The 25,632-nt window shown below is 40.8% G+C and overlaps 1 protein-coding gene across 4 annotated transcripts in view; it reads left to right on the top strand.

Annotated features, from left to right (window-relative positions):
* Positions 1–25,632, top strand: part of Eip75B (Ecdysone-induced protein 75B) — a 111,289-nt gene that overhangs the window by 83,699 nt on the left and 1,958 nt on the right. For 2 of the 4 annotated variants that reach the window (XM_028310312.1, XM_028310315.1), the window contains exons 2-4: positions 14,265–14,353; positions 20,446–20,590; positions 25,379–25,614. In XM_028310312.1, the coding sequence (XP_028166113.1) occupies positions 14,265–14,353; positions 20,446–20,590; positions 25,379–25,614 (470 nt within the window). Of the gene's footprint in view, positions 1–10,241; positions 10,852–14,264; positions 14,354–20,445; positions 20,591–23,823; positions 24,258–25,378; positions 25,615–25,632 lie in introns of those variants that run through there. The other 2 variants (XM_028310313.1, XM_028310314.1) reach the window with 2 other exon arrangements.

Here is a 25,632-nt window from a genome sequence, read left to right on the forward strand (position 1 = left end):
CAAATATAGAATAAATGCCTAAATTATGAGAATACAATGTTGTGAAAATATTGCGCGGCGTCCCGCTGGTATTTTATCATTAAGACGAACATTTGAAAGGGCATCACTCGATCGCGATATCGTTTAGCGAGGACACAATGCGTCGCGTATCTGGGAATGTCGGTTACGAACCCATCCAACAAAAGGAAGTTAAAAAACTATTCCTAAAAAGTTCAATCCACACATTTTTTGTCGCCGAAAAAGATTTCGATTAAACAATAACTCGGAGCTTTTTCAAATCTTCACAGAAGAGTTGGGTATCGCGAAACTACACAAAGATACACATTGAGCAAAAAGTTGAACTTTACCTGTTCGTGAAATCCGATATGAAAGAAAGGGTAGGTCGAATCGCACTGTGATTTTTTTCATACTTAAATGGACCCGATTTTACCTGCTTTTTTGCGAAATAGGTAAAAATTGGAATCTTTAAAGTCTAAATTAAAAAGGAAGTCACCTTAAGGGTTAGAATATTTCTATAGATCTATTATAAAGGTAGCAGATGGTTAAATTCGCTCATTGCTCTCTGATCCTGCGACAATGTGGGTCACGACCATGGGGCGCACAATGTCCGTCAACCTACATCATAACAACAAGGACACGAACACTTATTTTTATTTTAAAAGCCCTTTGTTTACGACGCATTGAAAACTGTGGCTACGCAATAATAAACTCGGGCATTGCCCAAAGAAAAAGGTCTCATTCAAAACAAAGTAACGAACAAACAATTGGGACTTTCGAGGAATAACAAAAGTCATTATTAGTGATAATTTCTCTAATAAATCACTAGACAAAACTAGCGTCGTTCCCTTCTTTTATTGTTTCTTGAAATCGGCAAATTGAAGACAATTAGATATAACCCTAAAAACTCTATATTTTATCTTACTTTTATTGAATATTGCAAGATTTTTTTTATCAATGTGATTTAACAAATAGGCATTGCTTGTCACAAGCAGCTTAACTAATTGTGCCTACAAAATCTTAGATTGTTTCATATTTCTGAATATTTTTACCTATTTCGCTTTTCAGTTAATACTATTCGCTAAATGCTGAACCGAGCATGTTTTTGCCTTTTACCAGTGTAATAGCAGAATGGTATAGCAAAAGCGTTGTGCACCGTTACACGCACTCGCCGAGTTGAGTGCTCGCGCGCGCGGTCGCCGACACCACCAGTTGTGACCCGCGTCCCGGCTTCTATTAATTCAATCTAAATTGCAACTTATTGAAAGCCAGCAAATGAAATTACTAGGTACAAATGGTACAACTGTCCCACCGCCCTCGCGCCAGCCGGCTGCGACGTGGCACGCGGCCGCGCGCGTGGCCGGAGCGTCTCCCGCCCTCTTCCAACTAAAAAACACACCACAAAAGACACACCACAAAAGACACACCTATGTAAATGACGATCTTTCCACTTATCCACTTTTTAATAATGACAAGGTGCAGTCCCATACCATGTTTCACCGCCAGCTGGGAAACGAGGAAGTGAGAACAATGCGGAACGAGCCACGAATTGCCAAAATCGTAAACGCTTTAACATAATGACGTGAACCTCAAAATATTATTATTATATTACCACGTTCAGTCACTTGTTTTTGATCTGCTAAGTAAATGTCACTTTGGCCGATTCACTTTTAATGATTAACTTGCAGATAATAATTTCATTATTATTTAAATTCTCAGAAAATCTGGGTAATATTTATGCATTATACGCTGCCGTAAATTTAAATAACAAAACAATATTCAGACCTGTACTCACAGCGATTATTACAATAAAGAATAAATTTGGTGTAGTTGTGACGCACGAATTTTTCAGGAATGAGACCATGCCGTAGAAAAAAACCTTATCAAAACCGGTCTTTGATAAGTATGAAAGTTTTTTATAGGTAAAAGGCTTACTTTCTCTGAGAACTAAGTTATTTGCGCCCTACTTACAAATAAATCCATGTCACGCTCTTATTTTATCAATACTAGTTAACTGTCTAAAAAAGTCAACAAAATTCATCCTGTTGGATTTCCAAATCGATAAATCTGTCGCGAGCAACGCTATTGAAATACAAAAATGTTTTTTCAAAGTTATCTAAGGGGACGGGCGGAGTGGTCTATTTAAATAAAATCAAGGGGATCATTTGCGTCGCAAACCGGGGTCAGTAACTCCGGTGGGGCGCGCAACTGCCGAATTTATCGCGGCTACACGCGCGCGCGGCCAACGCTCGCGCCAAGGCCGCGCTGCCTCCTCCCGCCGGCTCCGTGCCCCATCGCCCCATCGCTCCACCGCCAGCCCAGCCTCACCTGACTCTCGATTAATTTAAGACAAATTATACACATCACTCAAGAGCGCAAAGAAAAAATCCTTGCGATTCTCCAATAATTGCTTTCCTGAATATTTATCACACTAATTATTTTGACAACCCGTTTTGGTTTCATTGTAATAAAGCAGGAACAGCAATTAGTAATTAAAGAATCATCAAGTCTAGCTCTTAACTATAATACCTATATGAATATACTTTCTAATAATATACAGAAAGATAATTGATTTGAAAGTTACTTCATATTTTGTTGGATGAAGATTGCTCAAGTTTCAATTCACATTCACATAAGTGTGATAATCAGTACGGCTAATGAAGGCTATTTATCCAGTTGGCGAACGATCGAGAGATCATTACCATCGTAGAGGAGGCGAGAAAGGTTGGGCGGGTGGCGGAAGCGATGCGCGGGGCGGGGCGGGCTGCGGCGTCAACGCGCGGCCGTGAACTTTCTTCGGACACGTTTTCAGGAGCGAATGCTGCGCAATATTCCGCCTGGCTAAGCCTGCGGGGCCCCCGGCCCCCCGCCCGCGAGCCCCGCGCCTACACCTAATCATTACATATTCGCGATGCTGACAGATTGTGTCACGTCACACAAAAACTTTACCAGCTCCTACCACAGTAGCTAACACCAAAAAAACGTTACAATAGCATCTCCGCCTAGATTACCCGCATAACGAACAAAATTAAATCTAATCTCCCCTTGTTTTTGTTAGTTTATCAAAATGTATTTAGCGCGAGTTCAGGCTAGCTGGTGTTCATCGCATATGTATATAAGCGCCGGTTGTCGAAAATTCGGGACAAATCAGCATAATGTGTCCGGGTTGTATTCAAGTTGAATAAGGTCACATTATGCGTGCTAGAATTAACTTGGTTATTTAGAATATCTGATAAACAACTTTCAAATGGCGGAAGAAGGTGTACAAAATGTAGAGATCGTTTGGCCTAGTATGGCGGTGTAGATGAAGAAAATAATCGTTAGCTGTTAAAGAGGTCGCGAAAATGTAACACTAGGAAATAAGTGTTCCTCGTTCTTGCGCGCCGGGTAGGTGTGTAGGTGAGTAGTGCAACGTAACTTGCGCGCGCGCACACAGGCGCGGCGTTATACAACCGGCGCATCAGCGCGCGGGGAGAACCGCCGACATACTCTGATTACGCGAGAACCTACTGCGCAACTCATCTCTGATATACATATTTACCACGTTGCGTTATTGTAACGTACAATTAAGCAGACTGAAAGCTCTGGAATCTTGGACCAATAGCCGATTTCAACGCTCTAATTGGCATGTTCGCGTTCGGTTTTGTTTCGGTCGGCGGGCTGGGGTATATCGCTCCATTTGTACCTTGTAACTTCTAGTTAAGATCGCGTTGGTGGCCGTAAGGAACTCTTAACATTACGGAAGTCGCTATTTGGACTAGTCGTCCTTAACAGACTAGGAAGCTTCGTTTCATGTAAATATCAAGGCAATGTCTCAACGGAGAAAGGTGTTCTTTCATTATTTGCTGCCTTGAAAGGTTTTCTTCTTTTCATTGTAAAATTGATAAGTGGAATATCGCTTTTGTCTGATGCTGGATGTGTGACCGTATTCAGGCATATAATTTGGGTGCATTAACATATACATAAACTCCTGCGATTATGCTTTTAAATGGCTTAAATTTAATTGTGAATTTAATGAGTATGAAATGAATGAGCAATGAAATTAGTACGAACGAATCTTGCATTGGAGATGTCCTTTGACACAGAAATTATGCTTACATGAAAATGTTAATTAAAATTTACTCGCATTAATTTTCAAGGATTAGTCATTATCATTATGTCAACTTCGTAGCTGATCTAAATAAATCGAAGGTTTTTCCAACATATTGGAATAATTGTTTGTAACCACAACACAATATCATGTAACCTTGTGCAAATTCGGTTATGTGGTTGTCGAATAATGGCACAGTTTCCTCGTGTGGGTTCGCCTTGAGGCTGACATTGCTGCTAATTCGGCGGGAGCGACATTGACATGTTCCGATATTCAAACGAGGAAGCACTCCTAGTTTATTCTCTGTCGGGGTCGTGCAGTGTTTGTATGTTAGTTAACATTAATTATAAGTAGGTAATGTCTTTTTGCAACGTAATTTTTTCCTTAAAACATGTTGCTATGTACAGTCGACAGCACCATTCTATACACATTTGTTGCTAAATAGCGCCAATTACAACCTAAAGATTAAGCAAACTCACAAAAATGGCAAAGTTTAGAGTGAATCGATACTTGTTTAAAAAAACATAATAGTAAAGTAACTAAACGTGAATGTACCACTATATGCAATAATACATATAAACATGCTCTCGATTATGGTTTCCAGTGATCGAACAGTATAGAAGCCCATACATATACAGAAATAACGCTTCAAATTCCAACTATTATTTATATCTTTAAAAACCAGAACTGGCGGAATAATATGTTTATGGTTTCTAACTATTGAATCACGCGGTGCGAGGTCATTGTAGCAGCTCATTTGCATGTCTAATATTATGTTTTTGCCAGGCTTTGAAGGTCACACACGTCAACGGCTTAAATTTAAAACAGACAACAAATCTTCTTCATACCTACCCACCTACGATTGTTTTTAGAAAAACTATAATTTCTCTAATTTGTTTACGTAGACATACAATTTTGGCAGAGAGCTAAACATTACAATAAAGTGTTATTAATACCATACGAATCTCAAGTAAAATGTAGAGTCTTTATAACTTTATTTGGAACCTTATTCATTTACAAATAATTCTAAATGTATTTACTGAATCAACATTTAAATACGTACATAAATATTCAAGGCATTGATAGCTTACATCCTTGCAAATGACCGAGAACACCTTATCTGAGCGTCTTCCGTTCTCGCAAATGCTGAAATTTACAAAGACTCTTCAAGGTGGTTCTAATTCGGTCTTTATGTTTAGTAAATTGCGTCACTAGGCTAGGCAGTAAAGGTGACGCTGGGGCCCCAGGCACATCGGGCCACTAATTGAGAGCACCCGGCGGTGGCCTTGCCCTTGGCACGGGTTGCCGAAATGGACGAGGTCGCCCGCGATTGAAGCGTCCGGATCGCACGGTCGTGTCAGCTAGGCTTGCCTATTCATTATACATAATAGACTTTATATAGACAACCACAAACGGCTTCATTGTGCACCACTGATTGAATATGGAGAGCGGCTTCTATGTTTGTTGGCTCTAATGTAAATATCATATTTGGCTTAGCTTAGACTTTACATCCTGAAAATTGGGTTCTTTCGGGATTGGGTTGGATTGATTTCCATTTATTTGGTGTATTTGTAGGTATGGTAAAATTATTTGTTTTTTAATAAAAAAAAATATAACATATTCAAATTCATATTTACTCAGAAAAGAGGTTTAAAACATATTGAAGAGTAAAATAATGTTAATGATAGAGCCATCATCGTTAGTTTTGTTTTGTTACCAAATCTAACTACCAAATCTAAATGTATCAATCTTTCATTCTTATGTGTTTTGCAGGCCTGGCTAAAACCAAATTATGAGACTATATCATATAACTTGGAATCTCAGTACAGAAGAGTCGCATAGCGTTGTAGTGTCGAAGCGGGTGGCGCGGGCGCAGCGTCGTCGCCGGCGCCGCCCGCCCGGGGTAATTGACTCGCGCTGACCTCGCGCCGCTTCGGCTACACTCGCCATCGCTCGGCACTCTTCGCCGCTTCCCCCACCACCCACCGCTTGCGCAATTTTTTTCATAACAGAATTCAGGCACATCAAAACAACAAAATACTCCGCCGTGGCCCCAATTTTTTTAATCATCTTGCAAAATACTTTAACACTATTTAAACAATCAAAAAGTAATTCATGAAAATTTGAAACGTCATACGAGTGCATTCCATTAAACCGTGTCAACGCTGGACACCCGATACCATTGTAGGTAACATGGTCAAGCATGCTCGCGAATGATATTACGAAAACGTAACCAACAACAATGCGGAGCGGTTCGAATTTCACGAAGTGCGCATCGGATGTAGTGCCGGCTCAGCGAGACCTTGACCGCGCCGACATTCGGCTGCGGCTGCCGAGGAGGCTCCTCGTGACTTCGCAGAACTTTCCGCCCGAATCGCCCGCACCAACCTCTGAACACACGTTTATTGCGCATTTACAACGTGAGTTTTTATTAGGAATTCACGTGAACTCTTTACATAACAATAAATTACGCTTCAATTCAACACTTACTCGATCACCTCGACCTAGATATGACCTGAAAAGATCCTTCCTATACGCGCTATTTAAGTTTTACCACGAACTTCATGAATTGATCACATTAATCACGTTCTCTGCTGAAGAAGAATGTTATTGGCCAAACAACATGTTCGTACGATCAGCAGTCTCAGCCGAGGCCATATACTTGGTGCGTTTATTTTCTAGTGTTTTTATTTTCCACACAAGTTCCCGTTTTACTCGCACCTTACGCGAAATAAAACGACCACGAATCATATTTCAACGAGCTCCTGCGGTTGACAGTCGTAAAAAGGGATCCTTGACCACATTCTTTGCGAAGTAAAGTTGTTAAACTAATTTACGAGCGGAATAGTAAATATGGCGTTGGGTCCCGTTGGGCCGGTATACAATAATCCGCGGGCCCATTGTACTAATGTCCTTCGCACGTCACGGGAAGGACGCTCGACCCCTCATCGTTTAAAAAACACGTTTATTAATGGTCACTCACTTGAATACATTTTTGACTAAATCAATATTACATTGACGCGCAGAGGGCATTTGTTACATTTGTTTAACTTCAATCATTACCATAAATTGGATATTTTACCCTCAAAAAACTTTGCGACAAAGCCATACGACGAAATTATAATCCGGAACTGCAAAAAGGTGAAGCCATAAATAGCAAACAATATGGCAGTCGATATACTTTTTATTTATTAGACAAAAAACACGTCCGATCAATTGAGATCATCAAAAGTGCGTCCCATCGACTGTGGTCATATGAACAATGAAACTATACATGTGGCTACCGACTGGCGGCACCCGACTTCGAGTTTTTTTGGCTTGGACGACCCATGCTAAAATGAGTTTTAACGCCTGAGATATTAAATACATTTTCAAAGTTAAACTTAGAGGGGTTGGCTATAGTAATTTGATATTCGCGCCCTGGCATTAAAAAGCGAGGACAGCGGAAGGAAGTAAAAAAGTGGGTTCCTATTCACTTTCACGTTTAATCGTTATACACATATGGTGCAAAAGTGTTTGCAGAACCAAAATTCTNGTCGTACAGTGGGAGTTTTTGTGAAGAGCTTAATGTAGAAACCTGAATAAAAATAATAATCAGTTATTGAGTTAGGTAAAATGTTTTAGGAATTAATTTGAAATAATTTCTGTCAATGCCCACTTCCTACAGAAAAAGTTTAAAATTAACGTATGGTATTGACGATGCATTAATTGTATCGTCTTAACATCTGTTTCAATATTTTCAAAAGTTAAATGTAAATTACAAATAAGTGATTTCCAAAATACGCTTGCAAATACATATTACAATACCATCATTTTTTGATTTGTTCGAATAAGAATCTAAAAGTGTTTTTATGGTCGAATTGAAACCAAATGCATGTAGGAGGATATTTGCGAAGCCATTTAAAAAGCTTCCTTTTGTGCAAAAAGGGAAAGTATTGAAGCGCAATAATGACAACAAAAAATGTAAATAAAACCAGAGCACCTTTTGGTCAGATGCCGGCAACCCTTTTTTACCTTTGTGTTTGGTAGAGCTATTATTCGCGTGTCGCGTGCATCTGGCGACGAAACATTATTACTAATGTTTTTGAATTTGCAACACCAAATAAAGTCATGTTCGCTGTATAATAAGGCTGGAACTAGATTGAGGTCTAGATCAATGAAGAACCCTCGTCTGGCCAAAAACTTGATAACCGCCAACCGTCATGGGCTTTCTCCCTCTGTCTGGCTTATAAAAATACGAACCAACGGGTTACTCGCAATTAAACGACTCTTTTTTGCTTATGTTGCTGACAAATCAATAAGCCATCACTTTTGTCTTTCTTAGCTATTCTTTGTACCTATCATTCAACATATTATAACTTTGAGTAATCAGACAAATCAAAACCAAAATTCACTCTAATTAATTTTAAAGTAATACATTGGTACCTAATGCGTTGAAGTCTTATCTAAGGGAAGTCTTTTTCAGGTAAAGGGCTCGGTAAAATTTTCAATAAATTCAATATTATTAGTCTTGAAAACTTGTTGGAATCATTCTAAGCAGTACATACTAACATGTAAGTGTACTTACTTATCCAAATTGACAATGCACATGTTTTTGAATAACTGATTCCCGATTCAGTTTTGCATTCGAGAAAAATCGTTTCGTATTGTGAAACCAAATTTTATTCCTGTAACCTGCAATTGATCCGAACTTGATAAAGAGCTAAGTGGGTAATGAAATTCACGGGCGCTCGGCTGCTGTGCGGCTAAAGAGCCTTACACATGGACCGACTCACATTTATTTACCAAGTTTTCAGTAAATAAAAATATAAATTGACAGTCGGTGTTGTTTATTATTAAGAAACATGATTTCTTTACAAAATGATAACAATTACTTTACTAATAATACATATGTATACTTATTTGTATAAAACAATTAGTGAAAAAAATGTTATTGGAAAAAATATTGGCAATGTTTTTATTGCTGAAAATCATATTCATTCAACAAATTATATTATTATGTAAGTATTTATTTAATTATGTATTACTTTTCATAAAATCTAACACATTGCGTGTGTGTGTGTTAAATAATTTATTTTTATGTCAGATTGATATTATTCAAACACAAAATGCGATGAGGATATGCAACACTACTTTAAAATGTTTATTCTGACAACATAATCAACCAGCAGCAGAAGCTTTTTCGTAGCATTTGGGCGCGTACCTACAACAGACAGTATTACACGGTGTTGTTGTGCAGCATTACAGGATTGTTGTTGTAAATATTGCGTGCGGGTAAACATTGCGCGGTGTGCGCGGGCCACTATGGCCCGCGGCCTTGACCGGCCTGCGCCAAAATTTCCCGGCCGTTCACCCGCGACGCCCACCGGCGCGCGCTTTATCTCGACTCGCTCGCGCGCGATCCAACTCAAACCTTACCCGAACACCAATAAAACTCACATTCCAACGGCAACCCACATTCGTTATATAAACCAGTGTTTATGTACCATTGTTGATACCAACGTATTTATCAATAAGCAAGCACTTAACGTGCTGGCTACGTGGATGCGAAACTTGTCGCGTGCCCATTTCTGCTTCGGTCAGGTACGCGTGATCTTTGGGAACTTTTTGCATTTTAGATAAGGTCACCAATTAACAATCATAAAATGTGAACGTTATCATTATGTACTGGATTATGGACATTAGTTCCTTTTTGTTTAAAAAACTATCCGGTAAGCCTTTATCTATACGTCACCTACTCTACATAAGAATTCTATTTGTTGTTGAGTTTCAAGTAAGTCATTCTGTGAAGATAACCAATGAAGCCAACGATGATAAATTGGGGCAAACTTAAGCTTCACAGAAATTATGGGGAATCTACTTGAATCCCGGAAGTGTGTGGCAGGAGGGAAGCGGACCGGCAGCGGGTCACTCCGTCACGCGGCGACCTACAGGCGGGCGATCCATTTGCTCGATTTCGTGTTCAAGTTCACTCGTGTTCCATCACCAAAAATATTTTCGTAGTGTGACGCAACCGGCAGCGGTGTCCCACTCCAACGCTCGGGCGGCTCAGTCTCGCGCGACCTTGGCCGCGGTGAGCCGCAAGGTTCGGGTCTTCGAACTCAGCGCGCGGAGCGGGCGCGGGACGGGGCCCGGTAGCCCTCCAATCGCTCGCCGCGCTCGTCTGAGCGCGCTCGCGATTGGTCCGTCAAAGGCGCGGCAATGACCTCGGAGACCGGAGTTCGAAGCGCGCCGATCCTCGCTTCGAAGCGCAGACCGTCAGGCTTCGTAGACCGATAGAGGCGAAATTCGCTCGGCGTGCCGCGGGTCGCCGTCGAACCGATTGTATCGCACGGAGCGCTGATCTTTTTGCAGACTTTCACTCTTAAGGGGCGGCTCGCGTGGCTTCGAGCAGGAGCGCGCGCGGCCGCCGCTCAGTTCGTCGATCGAGCTCGAGTGAGACGCACGCGGCGCGTGCAGCGGCTTCGGCGACCTTCATCCCTCGCGACGTGCCGGCCGCGCGCCTCGGCTCATGCACTCCTGTCCTATATTCGGTGATCGAGCGCGAAGGACGATTGTGACTAGGCATTGTAGCCGACAGGCTCGGATGTGGTATTCGTGTAGTGCAGTGTGGAGGAGGACTATTTACTAGTTTTAAGCACATATGACTTTAGTGATGTCTCCGGACAGCAGTTATGGGCGCTATGATGCGCCTGCGCCTGTTGACAGCAGAATTATGAGTCCTGTCACGGTGCACAAGGAACGGGAGCCAGAACTTCATATAGGTAGGCCACAACAACAAACGATTGTTGTTGACATTGGGTATTATCCTGGGTTTTGATCTTGTTCGCTGATATTGCTAGCCGATCAGCATTTTAGTACCTTTCTATAAATTTTGCATGTTCTGAAATATTTTTGTAGTATATTGCCTGCTTTCTATTATTGCAATTCTTATCAATTTTATCATCATCAAAAATGTTGTGAATGTTACTGTTACAAAACACCAATTCCAAAATACTTCCATTTATATTTTAGATTTAATTAGGATCTATTTATATTTAATACTACACTACATCTACGAGTACGACTATATGTTATGAATGTTATGATCATGATAATATTCCTATTTTTACTAAACTTGCCACCTGTTGGTTCTGGTAACTGACTATATCTATAATATCCACCCATATTTACTTGTCCCATAACCATAATCTATTTGTATTTTATGGCAGTACCTACTACTTTACATTTGCATTGATGAAATAATACACCTTTCTTCTGTCACCAAGTCCTATTAAAGCTCTTTCTTGGAAAATATTTTAAATTAATGGATCTGATTTTATGGCTGACTTTGTTAAAACGTGTATAACTGAAACTATTTCGTTGATTGATGATGTTATTACGTTTCTAGTTACAGCGTCAAAGGGTACAATACTAAATATTACTTTTCCTCAACAGCAACAGCCCTTTGCAGAACGAATTGTTGATTGATTGAAAATGTCCGTGTGAATAGACACAACGAGAAACAATTAAAATAACATTGTGCAAAATATGTTCAGCTTAGCAAATGGAACTAGCAGCCCCCAAACGATCGGGTTCAACATCAGCGTGACCGCGGGGAGTCCTTATCGATTCCACTTCGATCGCTAATGATCTTATCGTTTTTTATCGATTGACTTTCAAATGTTTTCTCTCGTGAAATTTGGAGTTAACAAAGAGTTAACCGTTATTCGCACCCCAGTGTGTACACGGAAATTTAGTTAATGATCGATAGTAAATAGTGAATGATGTAAGAAAGTAGTGTGCAGCGAGCTGGTGCGAGCGACAGCTGCCTCGCCGCACAACTTTTACTTTTCTCCCGACGTTGCACTGCGAGTTTATTCACTAGCTGCCACTTGGTGACGTTTCACCTGCACTCTCGAAGACAACATTATTATCAAGTTGATTAGAACATTTCTAAAGCGATTGGTAAAATCATCGGGATGGTTGCTGACGCTAATCTCTACTACGTCCTACTAATAGACCTGAATATAATGCTGAATTATAAAATACTAGTATGATTTCAATGGAAAATTACAAGAAAATTTTATTGATAAAATCCATACCTCCTAAAAAAATCTTGAAGAAAACCGACGTGCAAACGCAAAATGCAAGAAAGCGTAAGAGAAAGTAAATACCTCAGCTATTAATTAAATAGATAAATGCGTAATATTCTATTAGACAAAACACTCAAATATGGAGACTACTTCAACCATAACTTACGTGATAGTAACTAGGAAACAGACTGAGAGACGTGATCGACTATTGTTGTTGATCAAATATTTACAAACAAACATCACCGTGACACAGATCGGGGCAGCCACGTCTTGCACGGTCAGCCGCGTTACGTGGCGCAAGACTTTCTCGAGCGCTTTCCTCGCCTCTTAATTGACGTAACGAACGAACGACTCTCACACGCGCCGCACAGAAAAACGCATAGGTTGCATCACACGAGGAGAAATGGCTGCACGCTACTGACTCTGTTGCAATTGCACCAGTTACGTCTCACGGCGCTTTCCCTGCTCTATTGTGATCCCCACTAGCTGCATCCAGCACGCACCGACGAAAGTGCTGAGATGAGACAGAAATTGCGTTGAGGGCGCTACACACCGCATCTAGAAAAAAGAAAGTAACACTATAGAAAGCGACGCCGTCGAACGTCGACCCGCGGCGAGTGGTGCACGCCAGAAATAGAAAGTTCCTTCCAAAAGGCTCGCCGTGACTCGTTCCCTTCAACAAATAAACAAATGACTGGATGAGGAAAGTGAGAGCAGTCGGGGGCGCGATCGAACCAGTTCCCAGCGCCCCTCGAACCCGCGCCCGCGCCGGAGGGCCCCGATCACCTGTCGTCACCTCGGATTATGTCCATCACTGACCTACTAACGAAATCACTTCGCCCATTAACTGTCTCGGCGTTTCATGTCTAATGTCTTTTAGGTACTTATCGACATTACTAAATTAGTAATTATTTATGCAATTACAAAGACACAATTAATACACTCAATTAATTTAGCATTATTTGTACGATGTGCGATGCGGTAACTAGGGTCAATGACTCCATCATGAATAGAGAGACTCGCCACTTTCTAAAATAACTATTCAGTGTCACCTTGACGCACGCAACGTGATGGCCGTTGCGTCATACATTTCATTAGTATCAATATTAGCTGCATTTAATTCTAATTTTGTGTTTATTAACGATTTAATTGAAGATGCATTTTAGAACCTGGCGTGATTATACTGGCAGACTAGGGTTCATTAATACAGTTACTATCTGTTGCTGTGCATCGTTCATCATTAGCAGTTAGGTAACAATTAGATAACAACGACCTACTTTTATTTCTTCCTATTTTGGCTTTTTCAGGTGATTTCCAACGTTACATGTGTGAGGAATTAAATTGTATCGCACTAGTAACTAGTGCCTTTATGTGTTGAACTATTCTAATACTGCCCACTCTTATCGTGGCGACGAGGCATTATTCACGCGACTTCGCGCACGTGAAGTTGATAAGCGAACTTAACTTGCATAACAAATCTTAGGACGCTATTTTTTCGCTGATTACGCAGATTCCAACCTTGAAATTGGAGTATGTTGTTTTAAATGTTTTGTACTTTATTAACGTTTTGAATCATGCGCATTAAGATATAAACATCGTCTTCGTGACCAACTCTTAGATCCCCTAAATTTTATAACATAGCGACTGATAATGGAGCACACATCATCATTACATACTCGTAGTATAAAACAAAGTAATGTCTGTGATTTTTGTCCCTATGTATGCTTAGTTCTATAAATCTACGCAACGGATTTTGATACGGATTTATTTGATAGATAGATAGAGTGATTCAATAGAAAGGTTTATATGTATGTATATCAGCGTTTTACCTGTGCGAAGCCGGGGCGGGTCGCTAGTTTTACATAAAGTAGTGTGAATTAAATGATGTGTCTAAGTTGAACGTTCTGGTTCGAGGCAAGGTCATGTAGTTACCATCAGAATCACGTGCGTAGGCGCGCAAGTGTTTGTTATACAGCCCGCTGCCCGGCGCACAAGTCAGGATGTTTAGCAAACCTAAACCACCGCGTAATCTTTACAACATCATAAATTTTAACCCGCGATAAAATTAGGTTCTCCATTAATTTGCGTTTTGTTTGTTACAGAGTTCGATGGTACTACAGTGTTATGCCGCGTATGCGGTGACAAAGCCAGTGGATTTCATTACGGTGTCCATTCCTGTGAAGGCTGCAAGGTAATTTTCAACTTACTTTTATTTTTAATTTATTTTTTATGTTGTCGTCAAAACATGCTTACCAGCACCAAGACTAGCACCACCATCATCGACTTTTAATATGCTTACTAAATTCTTATAGGAATCATTTTGTTACTTTATTGTACGGTAAAGCGTTACGGCATAGTTGATATTAAATGACTAATGGAGACACATGCGGGTCCTGCCGGCACTGAAGCAGGAAGCGTGTGCGCTGGAGGCAGAAAGTCATTCTGCTTCTTGTAAAGGCCTAGTCTCGTTCTAGGTGCCAGCCCAGCGCTAGCACCAAGGCCGAGCATACGGAAGACAATCTCTGCTCACTGAACAAAGCCCAACCAGATGACCTTATTTGCTATGAAATGTAAACATGATGTGCTTCCACCTCGTTGCCGGTACTAATAAAACTATCGATACAATATAACAATCGAATAGAGTGGTGTGAACTTGTTACGTCAAAAGCGGTTTTTGGGTCGACGAATAAGTCGCACCTACCTGCTGGCCTCGGCCGAGCGCCGGTCAGCCCCTTGCGCCCCATTTCTATTACCTTTATTCCTTTTGTCGATACCCACATAGGAACAATCACACGGGAACGAAAAGTTTAAACGAGCTCAGTTCAAAACAAGTGCATAGGTGCAGCGGTCGAGGTCGACATATAAATATAAACGTCACGTAAAGGTCAGACGTCAGGGAACATCGCCCCTATGGTCCGTTGATGGTTTTAAATTTATCGCTTCCCCCATTCGTCACAAACTACTTTCAAATGCAGCTCATGACAAGTTCCGAGTATTAGATGGGTCACGAACCAGCCGTAAGGACATTTGGAGAGCACTTGAGACGTTTTGTCCTTAAAAGTTTAACTGCAGGGCATCGCCCGCATGTGTACATCCTTTTTGACGACGAGTTTTTGTTACTAAGAATATAAAGAAATGTGCCGGGCAGACGGTTCCCAAGTCCTCAATTCGAAAGTGCAAGTAAGAAATAAAAGTACAAAACTGAAACAGGTCGGCCAAGGCGACGGTTCCAAATAAAAAATGACGAACCAAGGTCGTGAGCTCGCGCTCGGATCGTCTCCGATGTATGTGTAGGTTACAGAGATGTCAACAATGTAAGATACATTTTAAAATAGCACTGAACATAACGATTGTCATAAAAAAAAACTCAATTGGACAGTGGAATACGAAAAAAATGATAGGATCACTCATTCAAAAGCGAAACGCCGTCTCATGACTGCTAATAGAATAATAATGCAGTAATACGCCGGTTTCCATTTAAGTTCAATTTGCATTAACATTGCTAAATTGTGGAGTCGGTAACCGCCCCTCGACCCAAAGGTCGTATTCATGAGCGTGAAAGCGATGCGAGGAAGCAGACGGGAATAGAAGTGCAAGTGTACTGCAAACTGGTTTGGTGGCTGGTCGGGCAGCCGGGACAAAGCTCGTCCTTCGCGCGGCGGTCGTCGGGTGCATTGTGCAGCCCAGACGACTTTCAGACGGTTATAACTACCGCCTCGGGCAAATTCATCTTCAATTACCCTTTGGGTAACTGCCCCAATTTGTGTCTCACAGCTGTTAATATGGCGAACGTTATAAATCAACCATATAATACGTTCTTAGCCATTTCATGCTAAACATTTCTCAGAGATACTTAAATGCAAAAAAATTTTGAAAGTAAATAATAAGAATAACCATGAATAATCAAATAAGTAATTTAAGAATTAAGAGTTATTAAACAATGTAGAGTGAGAAACTACGAGTAGAGTAAGAAATATGTTTGTGTTTCTCATTTTATATTTCTAGGGTAAAACTTTTAAAATATATTTTTTCACGTTATTTATTTCCACTATTTAAGCTGTAAAATAACTTTATCTAAATTAATTAAGTAATTTTTGTTAGCAAATCTTATCAACTACGAGCCAAACGCCAACTGACGTCAAACGCCAACTGGTGGTAGTATTGCGAAACACATCAAACAGTTCCACTACTCGCCGCTAGATGGCGCAGCGTTGTGTAGCCGCGACAGTGCTGCCGTAGCGTACCGCGGATACGAGCGTTCAACGTACGAATGAATGACGAGCGCGCGTTAGTTTTATGGCTCGCTACGAGGCGTAGTGCTACGTAGCCCGTAGTCGTACACACCGAAGTCAACGAACTTGTAATTATGTAGCAGTTGAACTACGTAATTAATCAGATTTAGTACATAAATAGAGCCCAATTCATATTTTTAACACCACACTTTTACATGAAAGCTCTAATGATAAACAAATAATTTTTTGTGTTCTAAATTAAATTTAGCTGGCTTGGCATGTGGCATATTAAGCGTACTCTGACCTATATTTCATACTTGGAAGATTTTCAAAATTCTTTTTGATGCGTTAAATAAAATAATGTTACAATAAAAGAATACATTTATGTTTTATAATAACGTAGGTGTTCGTACAGTTGCTAAGACAACAGGGAGCCGTGTTCTTTGTTCTGGGTTGACCGAGTTATTTCCGCATGTAGTAGTAGGTCGCTTATTTTTCGGCACCGATCCGCGGTGCAGGGCGTTCGGGCGTCGACCTCGCCGCTAACACCGTCGCAGGGTTATCAAATCTAAATCAATATTTTAACAAGATTAGTAATTGTTTAAATCAGTATAATTATACATTTCTGCATTTTGTTTATCAAGACAAAATAGTTCATTACACACACATACTCGTATTATTATGAATATGTATATTTAGAAACATACGAATTGACATAATAATATCAGTATTATACGAGTATATCAACATTTGTTTTCTTCAGAAATTAAAGAAATAAAACAATTTGCAAGTCAATCAATAAGGAACTAACGCTGATGACAACTCTGGATATTTTGAAAATGATGTAACATGAAAACAATTGACTATCGGCCGATAGTTCTATTGTAATAAATGTTACGTCTAACATAAATACGATAGATTGCAGTGTAACAGTTACAACAAATTGTAGTATTAGGTAGTATTTGTGTTCGCCAGCCCTACCCACCGCTCTCCTCGCCTCGCCGTAAACAACTTCTACGGGCAACGAATGTACGCGCGACGTGAACGTAACCCACATTATTTTTGAACTGTCAGCTTAAAAGGTCGTTGATCTCTGAACGGTCACATTTATTGGGAGCATCGTGCGCTGTTGCGTTTGCGTTTATGATTTCCTGTTGGGCAGATGTGTTTACTGTTTACCGTATAGGTGAGTTAATATTCGAACCCAAATATTTTGTGAGTCAACAATTTTTATGCCATTTTAGTAAACATTCCCTGTACAAGAAGTAAATATTTAGTCGTCGCATTCTTGTTTGAATAAGAAATCGTGTCTCTTTCAAGAATAAAACATCAGTTTAACATCTCGTAACAGACAATAAATTACTTGATAAGCGAGTGATCGGAATTAGTGATTTCGAATACATAACCAAGCAATTAGAATTTTAGAGTTTGTTTATGTCACTGTTTCACAAACATGCCTTTAGTAATGGCTCTTATCGATACTTCGAATGGAATATCATTCGTAGCTATTTTTAGGACTAAGAACTGACGGCGATTACGGAGTTGGCGTCCTCAATGACGTATGAGGTAAATTAAAATCGCGATACGTGAGCGGGAAGTGAATCACAACCCCGCGCCCGCGTGAGTCAGAGCGTTATCAAACATCTGGGCGCCAGCGGCACGTAGTGGACTGTTAGCCGCGAGGTCGCTTCCTCGGCAACTCGGATGCGTCAGCATGTTTTCGGTGTTGGCGAAGTCGTTGCCCGATGCACCGTTAGCCGCCACCGTCGCGCTTGTCGCCATAGCCTCATTCGAGATAACCATCTACCTAATTTCAGTGTACGTCTAGCTAGAACAATGATTCTACAGGCATGTTTTAAAAGTATAGTGAAAATGTAAAACAAACAATATAAGTGACATTTCTTGTATGATAAAGTAGTCATTCATTGTAAACAATTTCTATTTATTTAAGTACGTCAGGTACATGTAGAAACTGGCAAAATATCCTCCATCCTTTTTTATTTAGGCACATATTACAGCAAATTAAAGTAATTAAACTAAAGGACATTACATATGCCTATGTACCAACATATAAAATAATTCAGTTGAAAAGACAAAACTACCTAGAAACAAAATCCCACAAAGGCAAAAAATTCCTCGCAAGAGTTCTTTTTATTTACCTATTTCATATTAATTACTGCAAGAGGTGGTAGAGCAGAGCATTGGTGAAATACAGTAAAGTATTTTTAATGGTTGCTAGCAAAATGTGTTTGAAACTATTTGCCAACTTATTGTTCCATTGACTGTGTACCCACCGCTCTACTACTCGTAGTCTACGCGGCCAAACTATGTCGAAAAGCCTAGATGGATAGCGAACGCGACCTACTTTGCTCTGACGAAATCTTCAACATAGCGCTTTAATATAATTTATTCGTAGTTTCTTTATCCTATATCAGTATAACTAACTGCAGATTAAATGACTAGCAAAGGTTCTACCGTTTTACTCATTCTTCATAAAACATGAAACAAAGAAAAATCATTTTACAACTATAAATTAACTGAAAGCTCTACCTATGTTTCTCACACTTATTATAAACATACTGACTCACAAAATTATCAAACCGACCTAAAATAAACGCGCTACTTACAGTTAGCAGAATCCAATAAGCAACGGATGTAAAGAGAATATCTATTTTTTAGAACTCAAAACTAAGTCACCGTGTTAATTAGCTAGCGGTCGTTGACATATCGAGGCTATTTAATTAAAACGAACAGTGTATCAGCAGTCATACAAACAGGAAAAAGAGATGATGATTACACATATTAATCATTTCACCGTATAAGGTGGGGACTTAACGCTTTTTGAGACCATAATGATGTGCGCTCTTCTACATTCAAAGCTACGCATACTTAGTTACGTCGACTACAATTCATGCGATATTTATCATAGTCATACACGGTACGTGTGAGGTGTGATGCGGGGCGGCGGGAAAGGTTTTGTTTTCGCGGCGAGAGGTCAACGACCGTACGATCGGTCACTGCCCGCGCTGCGACCAATTATGGGCCACTCGTACAACGCACAATGGATCGATGGCAGCGCGAAATTGGGCCACCGACCCGAACGCCTCTCACGCTGCCCCGCGCCCTCTCTTTCGCTCAGCTCGCGGCCGCGCAGCCTCCGTAAAGCTCCTCCACTGGCGCTTTATGATAATAACTTCGCATAATTAATTAACGATATTATATCAAAAATAGTAAAAAAAGGACTTTTAGTTAATAGACAAAGCATTATGATGACTGAGAAACTCAACTAGCTCATCTAGGCTAGAGCCTACTATAATAACTATTATAGTAATATAGCAAGGAACTTTCAACGTAATGCAGTAGCATGTAATAGTGATCCCGTAATTAATTGGATCATTGCAGCCCCTAGCGCTGAGCGCGCGCGCATTGAGGTAGGCCGTGACGTGTACTCAACGTCATCGGGTGTAGAGCCGGTCGTCGACCTGAGTGAGCTGCGCCCTAGCTCCCGGGCGACGGAGGGTGTAGAGGGGAGGGGCGGCAGTTGTGCAATCGAACGGTCGGTGACCCGGGGTGAACGGCCGTGCGCCGCGACGCCGCCGGGATGCGCCCGGCCTATATCCGGCGCACCGGTGCAGCGGCAGCGGCGCATTCTAGAGCGGCGTGGACCGTTAGGAGCGCGCGCGGGCGCCGCGCGGGGGCTGGGGGCACTCTCACTTTCTCGGTTGGGTCGGCGGCCGGCAAGTAGGTCGCGCGGGTAACTGTGCGCCGCGCGGCGCAGCGCCCGCACAGTCCGCTGTCAGTCGCCATTCGTGTCGGTGCAGCGCGCAAACTATAGCCGTACAGTCACGTCATAGCTAGGCGAGTGGTGGTGCTAGTGGCGAGTGTGTGTTAGTGAATGGTGCGTGCCATGTCGTGCGGCGCGGAGCTACGCGAGCGGCACTCGGTGCTGGTCAGCATGTTGGAGGCCAGGCGGGAGTCCAGCGACTCTGGCTGCTCCAGTGACGACAGTTCGGACGTCGAGAGAGATTCTAATTGCCGCTGTGATCCTCAGGGTTTCTTCCGGCGGTCGATACAACAGAAGATACAATACAGACCCTGCACGAAAAACCAACAGTGCTCCATCCTTAGAATCAACAGAAATCGGTGTCAATATTGCCGATTGAAAAAATGCATCGCTGTTGGCATGAGCAGAGATGGTAAGTGTTTATATTTCATTTATAAAAAATCGAAAAATCTGATTGAAATATTTTTCTGATAGAAAACGTAAAATAATGTGATTTTTTTAGAGAAATCTGTAAAAAATCAGTCTAATTTGCTTTCATTTTTTTCGATGATCTATCTTTAAATTATAAATTACTTATGCCAAAATTTAAATTTTCAAAAACGTATCCAAAAAATTTATTTATCAAAGTAAAAAATATTTTTGTTCAAAATAATAAATAGGTAGGCTAAATTTTTTGGCACAAGTAATTTATTTTCAGTGTTTCTTATATTTTTTTCTCATAAATCTGTAAAATATGTCATTCAGCACGCTTTTACTCTAAAATAATTATGCAAGTGCACATCATAGTGATGCCGTGTTAATTGGTTGCGCGTCGCGTTGCGAAGTCGGGTGCATACGCAATGGGCGGGAAGGTCGTCCGTGCCCGCAGCGTCAGCGCGCGCGGGCAAGTGGCGCGCGCGTGCTGCTTCGCGAACAGATCCTATTTCGCGCGAGGGCGCGCAGGGCGCGGTGTGGGAGGTCGGTTATGCAAGCGCGGGTGAGCGCACGCTAAGCGGGTCGACGGCCGCGCTCTAGGGCTGCCACCGTCACTTCAGCTGAAGTGCATTCGGTCTTGTAAACATAGGTACACCGCGTCTCGAATAATTGACTAAAATAAACGCGTCTTACTAGTCGTAACATAAATAAAACTGTAAACGTGCGATAAAAACGCTGTTGACACATTAATTACTAAAAAGCTCAAAAATATATTTTACTCGTAAACGTAAATCTTCTTAAGCATCTCCAAGAGCAGGTTACAAAGAACAGGTAGTAGCCCTGAGTACAGCGCATCGCTTCGCTCCGCACGTTGCGCCACTCGCCTCTTGCGGCTTCGGTGAAAGCGGAGAAAGGCGCGTTTCGTAAGCGCGAGAGTGAAAATATAAAATTTCACTTTCGTAACGCAGTTCGATGCCCTCGCGTTTCTTTTGATGCAAAGTATGCATCATCTACATAATCAAAACATTCGAAACAGATTTTGTTTGTTTGGGATTTTTAAGAAACATGAATTGTTTGAAAACAATGTTTAGTACACTATCCCGTAGTAAAACTCAAGTAAAACTTTAAACATCTTAGTTGCTTACCATTTATGAAATTAAACCATGTATTATTAATTAATTAGTATTGAAAAGTATTAAGTAGTAGATAACAAGATTGAAATTAAAATATTCCAAAGTCTAATTTAAGCACGTACATTTATTAAAACATGACTGAGCAAGCATCCTTTAAACTGAACCAGAAATCAAGGTTTCACCAAAAGTCCGATATGGCCGAACCATTAGTTTCGCTACCCACCGCTAGATGGCGCGCAACAGCGACTCTAGCGCTGCGTTACGAAGTGGTGCTACGGGGAACTACAGTGAACTACGAGACCCAAAATGTCAGTCCATCACTGATGTTAGTAGGTTTAACATTAATTTGCTAGTGTTTTGTTATTTTCTAAATTTAAAAATTATTAAACTAATTGGTTATCCATTTCAATATCCATTACATTTTAATTATTTGTTATAATGGATTTCATTAATATTACTTATCTCTATCTTATTATCTATTGAGTATTTAATCAACTATTGCCACTTTTAATAATTACAAATTTATAAAGTTAATTAATTATATAATAAAGTTGGTTAACCCTTAAATGGTTTCTGTCCGTTATAAAGGACATGTCAAACAATTACCTACAGAATCTAAATTAAAGAAATTTATCGACTTTCAAGGGATATTTTATAAAAAGCATGATATTTTATGTGAAACACGGGGCAGTAGTTCCATAAAAAACCGCGAATTTAAAAAAATAAGACAGTTGAATAACTGCAACAGCAAGGTCAAGTTTTCGCTGTTGATAAATATGGCAACACTGTGGGTATTATCCTTGTTCTTGTGCTTTATTGACTGATTTTAGAATATTAACGAATAAAACTGACGATTATTGCCAAAACTGTAAAAAAATATCGATTTTTTTTCATTCATTTCAAGGTTACAAATGTTATGTCACTTAAAACGGACAACGCCATGTATCAGTAATAAATACTCATGTTGATTTTTAGACATTTTTACCCCATTTCCCCCTTTTAGGGGTTGAATTCTGAAATAACCTGAAACACGTGTTTATTAATTTATCCATAGGAGTACTCCTGTGAAGTTTCGAATTAAATAGTGCAACTAATTTTGTTTCGCCCTACAAACTTTGGACCCCCATTTCACCCCCTTAGGGGGTAATTTTGGAAAAATCCTTTCTGATAACACCCTTAGACCCTAATAAGGAACCTACACGCCAAAATTTGAGTCTTTATACCCACCGGTTTGGGATTTATGTTGATATATCAGGCAGTCAGTTTCTTTTTTTATATGTCAGGGTATTTTTTGATAAATGTATGTAAAATGAACAGTAAATAGTCCGGATGGATTGCAAAAGGCGCTGGATTAGCCAGAGGCTGATTATCAGGGATTCCTGTATTGTTATTAATAAAAGTTGTTTTACGTTTGTTTTCCTAAACTGGCAATGTCCGCCCTAAGTGACATGGATGTAATGCTAAATAATTGGCAATGTCCGTTTTGAGTGACATGTCATAACTTCTATACTAATTGAAATTTTTTCAAAAAGAAAATATTTTTTTCTTAATCTATCAAAACAATACCTAAATCCCAAATTTGACCATTTTTGAAGCAAGGGTTCAATGAGTGCCAATTTAAGGGTTAATTTATGAATTAATTATAAATTAATAATTTTATTAAAGTAATTAAAAATAGAAACTTGATTAAAATATTCTCATGGTAGAGTGTCAAATATAGGGAACTAAATATAATAATCTTCATGCTTTATAATAAATAATCATAACAATAAAATTTTATATTATGATGACGGTATGAACGTCCTTAGGTAGTAGGTATTAGGATTGCGATCTTCCGCAACCTCGTCATTTCCTGACTACATAAATTTGTCGTACAAAAATACCCAAACCCGGAAGAGGAAAATCATCAGCATGAAAACAAGTCGGCAGAACAATTAATAATAAGCAATATTCGCGAATCTTGTCAAACCGTCAAGGTTCAAGTGGTAGGTGGTTCGAGCGGAGGGGGGCGCGGTGGGGGGAGCTCGCGGGGGCAGGGGCCTGCGCGGAGTTTATTGACGGCTCCCCGCCGCTCGGGCCCCGCGTCAAGTTCAAGGTTGGCGCGGCGCGCGCCGCGGCGCAGTGCGAGGGAGTCCGGCCCGCGCACCGGTCGTCAGCCCTCTTGCTATCGCTATGTCAGTGAACGACTCCGCACTTCGGCTCGAGTACGCGACGATCGCTCACAGTGACTGCTCCGGTGTCCGCCGCTAACTCTCGCGGTGCGCTGAGCTTACACTCTCATTGGATTACAACTCTACATTGGGATTACAGTGTTTGTGCGAATAATTCAAATCTACATGTGCTATGTGACACTCTACTTAGTGATTTAATTCAAATTAGTCATAAACTAACATAAAGTTACCATTTATATTATCTGTGGCCAACGGCTGTGAATTAGTTATTAGTGAAAAACTGAAATGGTGTCAGACATGGGAGAAGACTTGCCGATCCTGAAAGGCATCCTTAATGGTGTCGTTAAATATCACAATGCTCGTACGTATATTTAATTATTTTTCAGTAATTATTCAAACTTTTTTTACAAATTCATTTTCTTTACTTGTTTATTTATCAACGATATTCAATTTTGCTACGAATGCTACGAGGATTGTAGCAATTTTACCTTTACTATTCATTAATTATTTTTCTATTTTACATTATTTTGACAAAATATAGAGCAAAGGAATGATGTTTGGGTATATTAATAACATCATATTATATTATAATGAATTACAAAGACATAATAGTTGGTAATTACTAGGAAAGTAAATAAAATTTATATCTCGTTCAATTAACATAAGATATTTTTAAATATTATTATCAACTCTTTATAAACGGTTTATTTATTAAAAAAAAACATTCAAATGCTACATTACGGAATAAATTCATAGATACATGGATACTATATCATCATTTAATAATAACATGATCTAATAGAAGATAAGAGTGGACTCTATAAAACAAAAATACAAAAAACAGTTTACGAGAAACTGTAGGTGTTTACGGGTAACAATGAAATGTAAATAAAAGTAATCGATTCGGAAATGACAAACAATGGGCCAAGCATCTGGTGCGAGCTGCGGCCCACATCGCGCAGCGAAAGTCGGGAGAAATGGCGAGAGGGCGCTCTCCGCTTTCGTTTTCAATAGTGAGCGCGCTCAAACACTTTCACCGGCGCGCGCGCACGAACGCCGCAAGCGCCGAGCCCGCCCCCACCGCATACTACCTTTTCGTTCGCAACGCGCCTAGCGCGAGAAAGTCGTAACACTTTTTAGCGTGACCTCGGGTTTCGCGCTTTGTCACTCGTCATTCGAACTAGTTCACTTAACCGCGACGCGTACAGCCGGTCCTGCGATTTTGTGAAGCCGTACCAGACAAGGGTGGCCCGCGACCGGTGCGACGGGCGATGAACTCTACCCTCTCGCCGTCAGCTGCGAGTGCACATGGCCGACGGCGCGCCCGCATGCACGCGCACCTCGCGACAGCTGCAACCCGGTGTACTTACATGTCTAGCCGCGACCTTGCACAACATTTGTGTTGTTAACCGCTCGATTTAATTTTAATGGCCGTTTGTGTCCTTGAAGCATGCAGCTAACGTTTGTTTTCTTTTGTTATAGCTGTCCGGTTCGGACGCGTGCCAAAGCGCGAGAAAGCGCGAATCCTTGCTGCGATGCAGCAGTCGTCGACGACCCGGGCCCACGAGCAAGCAGCCGCCGCAGAGCTCGATGATGCGCCGCGGTTACTTGCGCGGGTGGTCCGCGCTCACTACGACACCTGCGAGTTCACCAGCGACCGCGTCGCAGAGATGCGCGCGCGCGCTCGTGACTGTCCCACCTATTCACAACCCACTCTGGTAAGCATCATACTTCAA

This window comes from Ostrinia furnacalis, unplaced genomic scaffold (assembly GCF_004193835.3).
Source record: "Ostrinia furnacalis isolate ACB-3 unplaced genomic scaffold, ASM419383v2 OfSCF3000, whole genome shotgun sequence".
Lineage (NCBI taxonomy): Eukaryota > Metazoa > Arthropoda > Insecta > Lepidoptera > Crambidae > Ostrinia > Ostrinia furnacalis.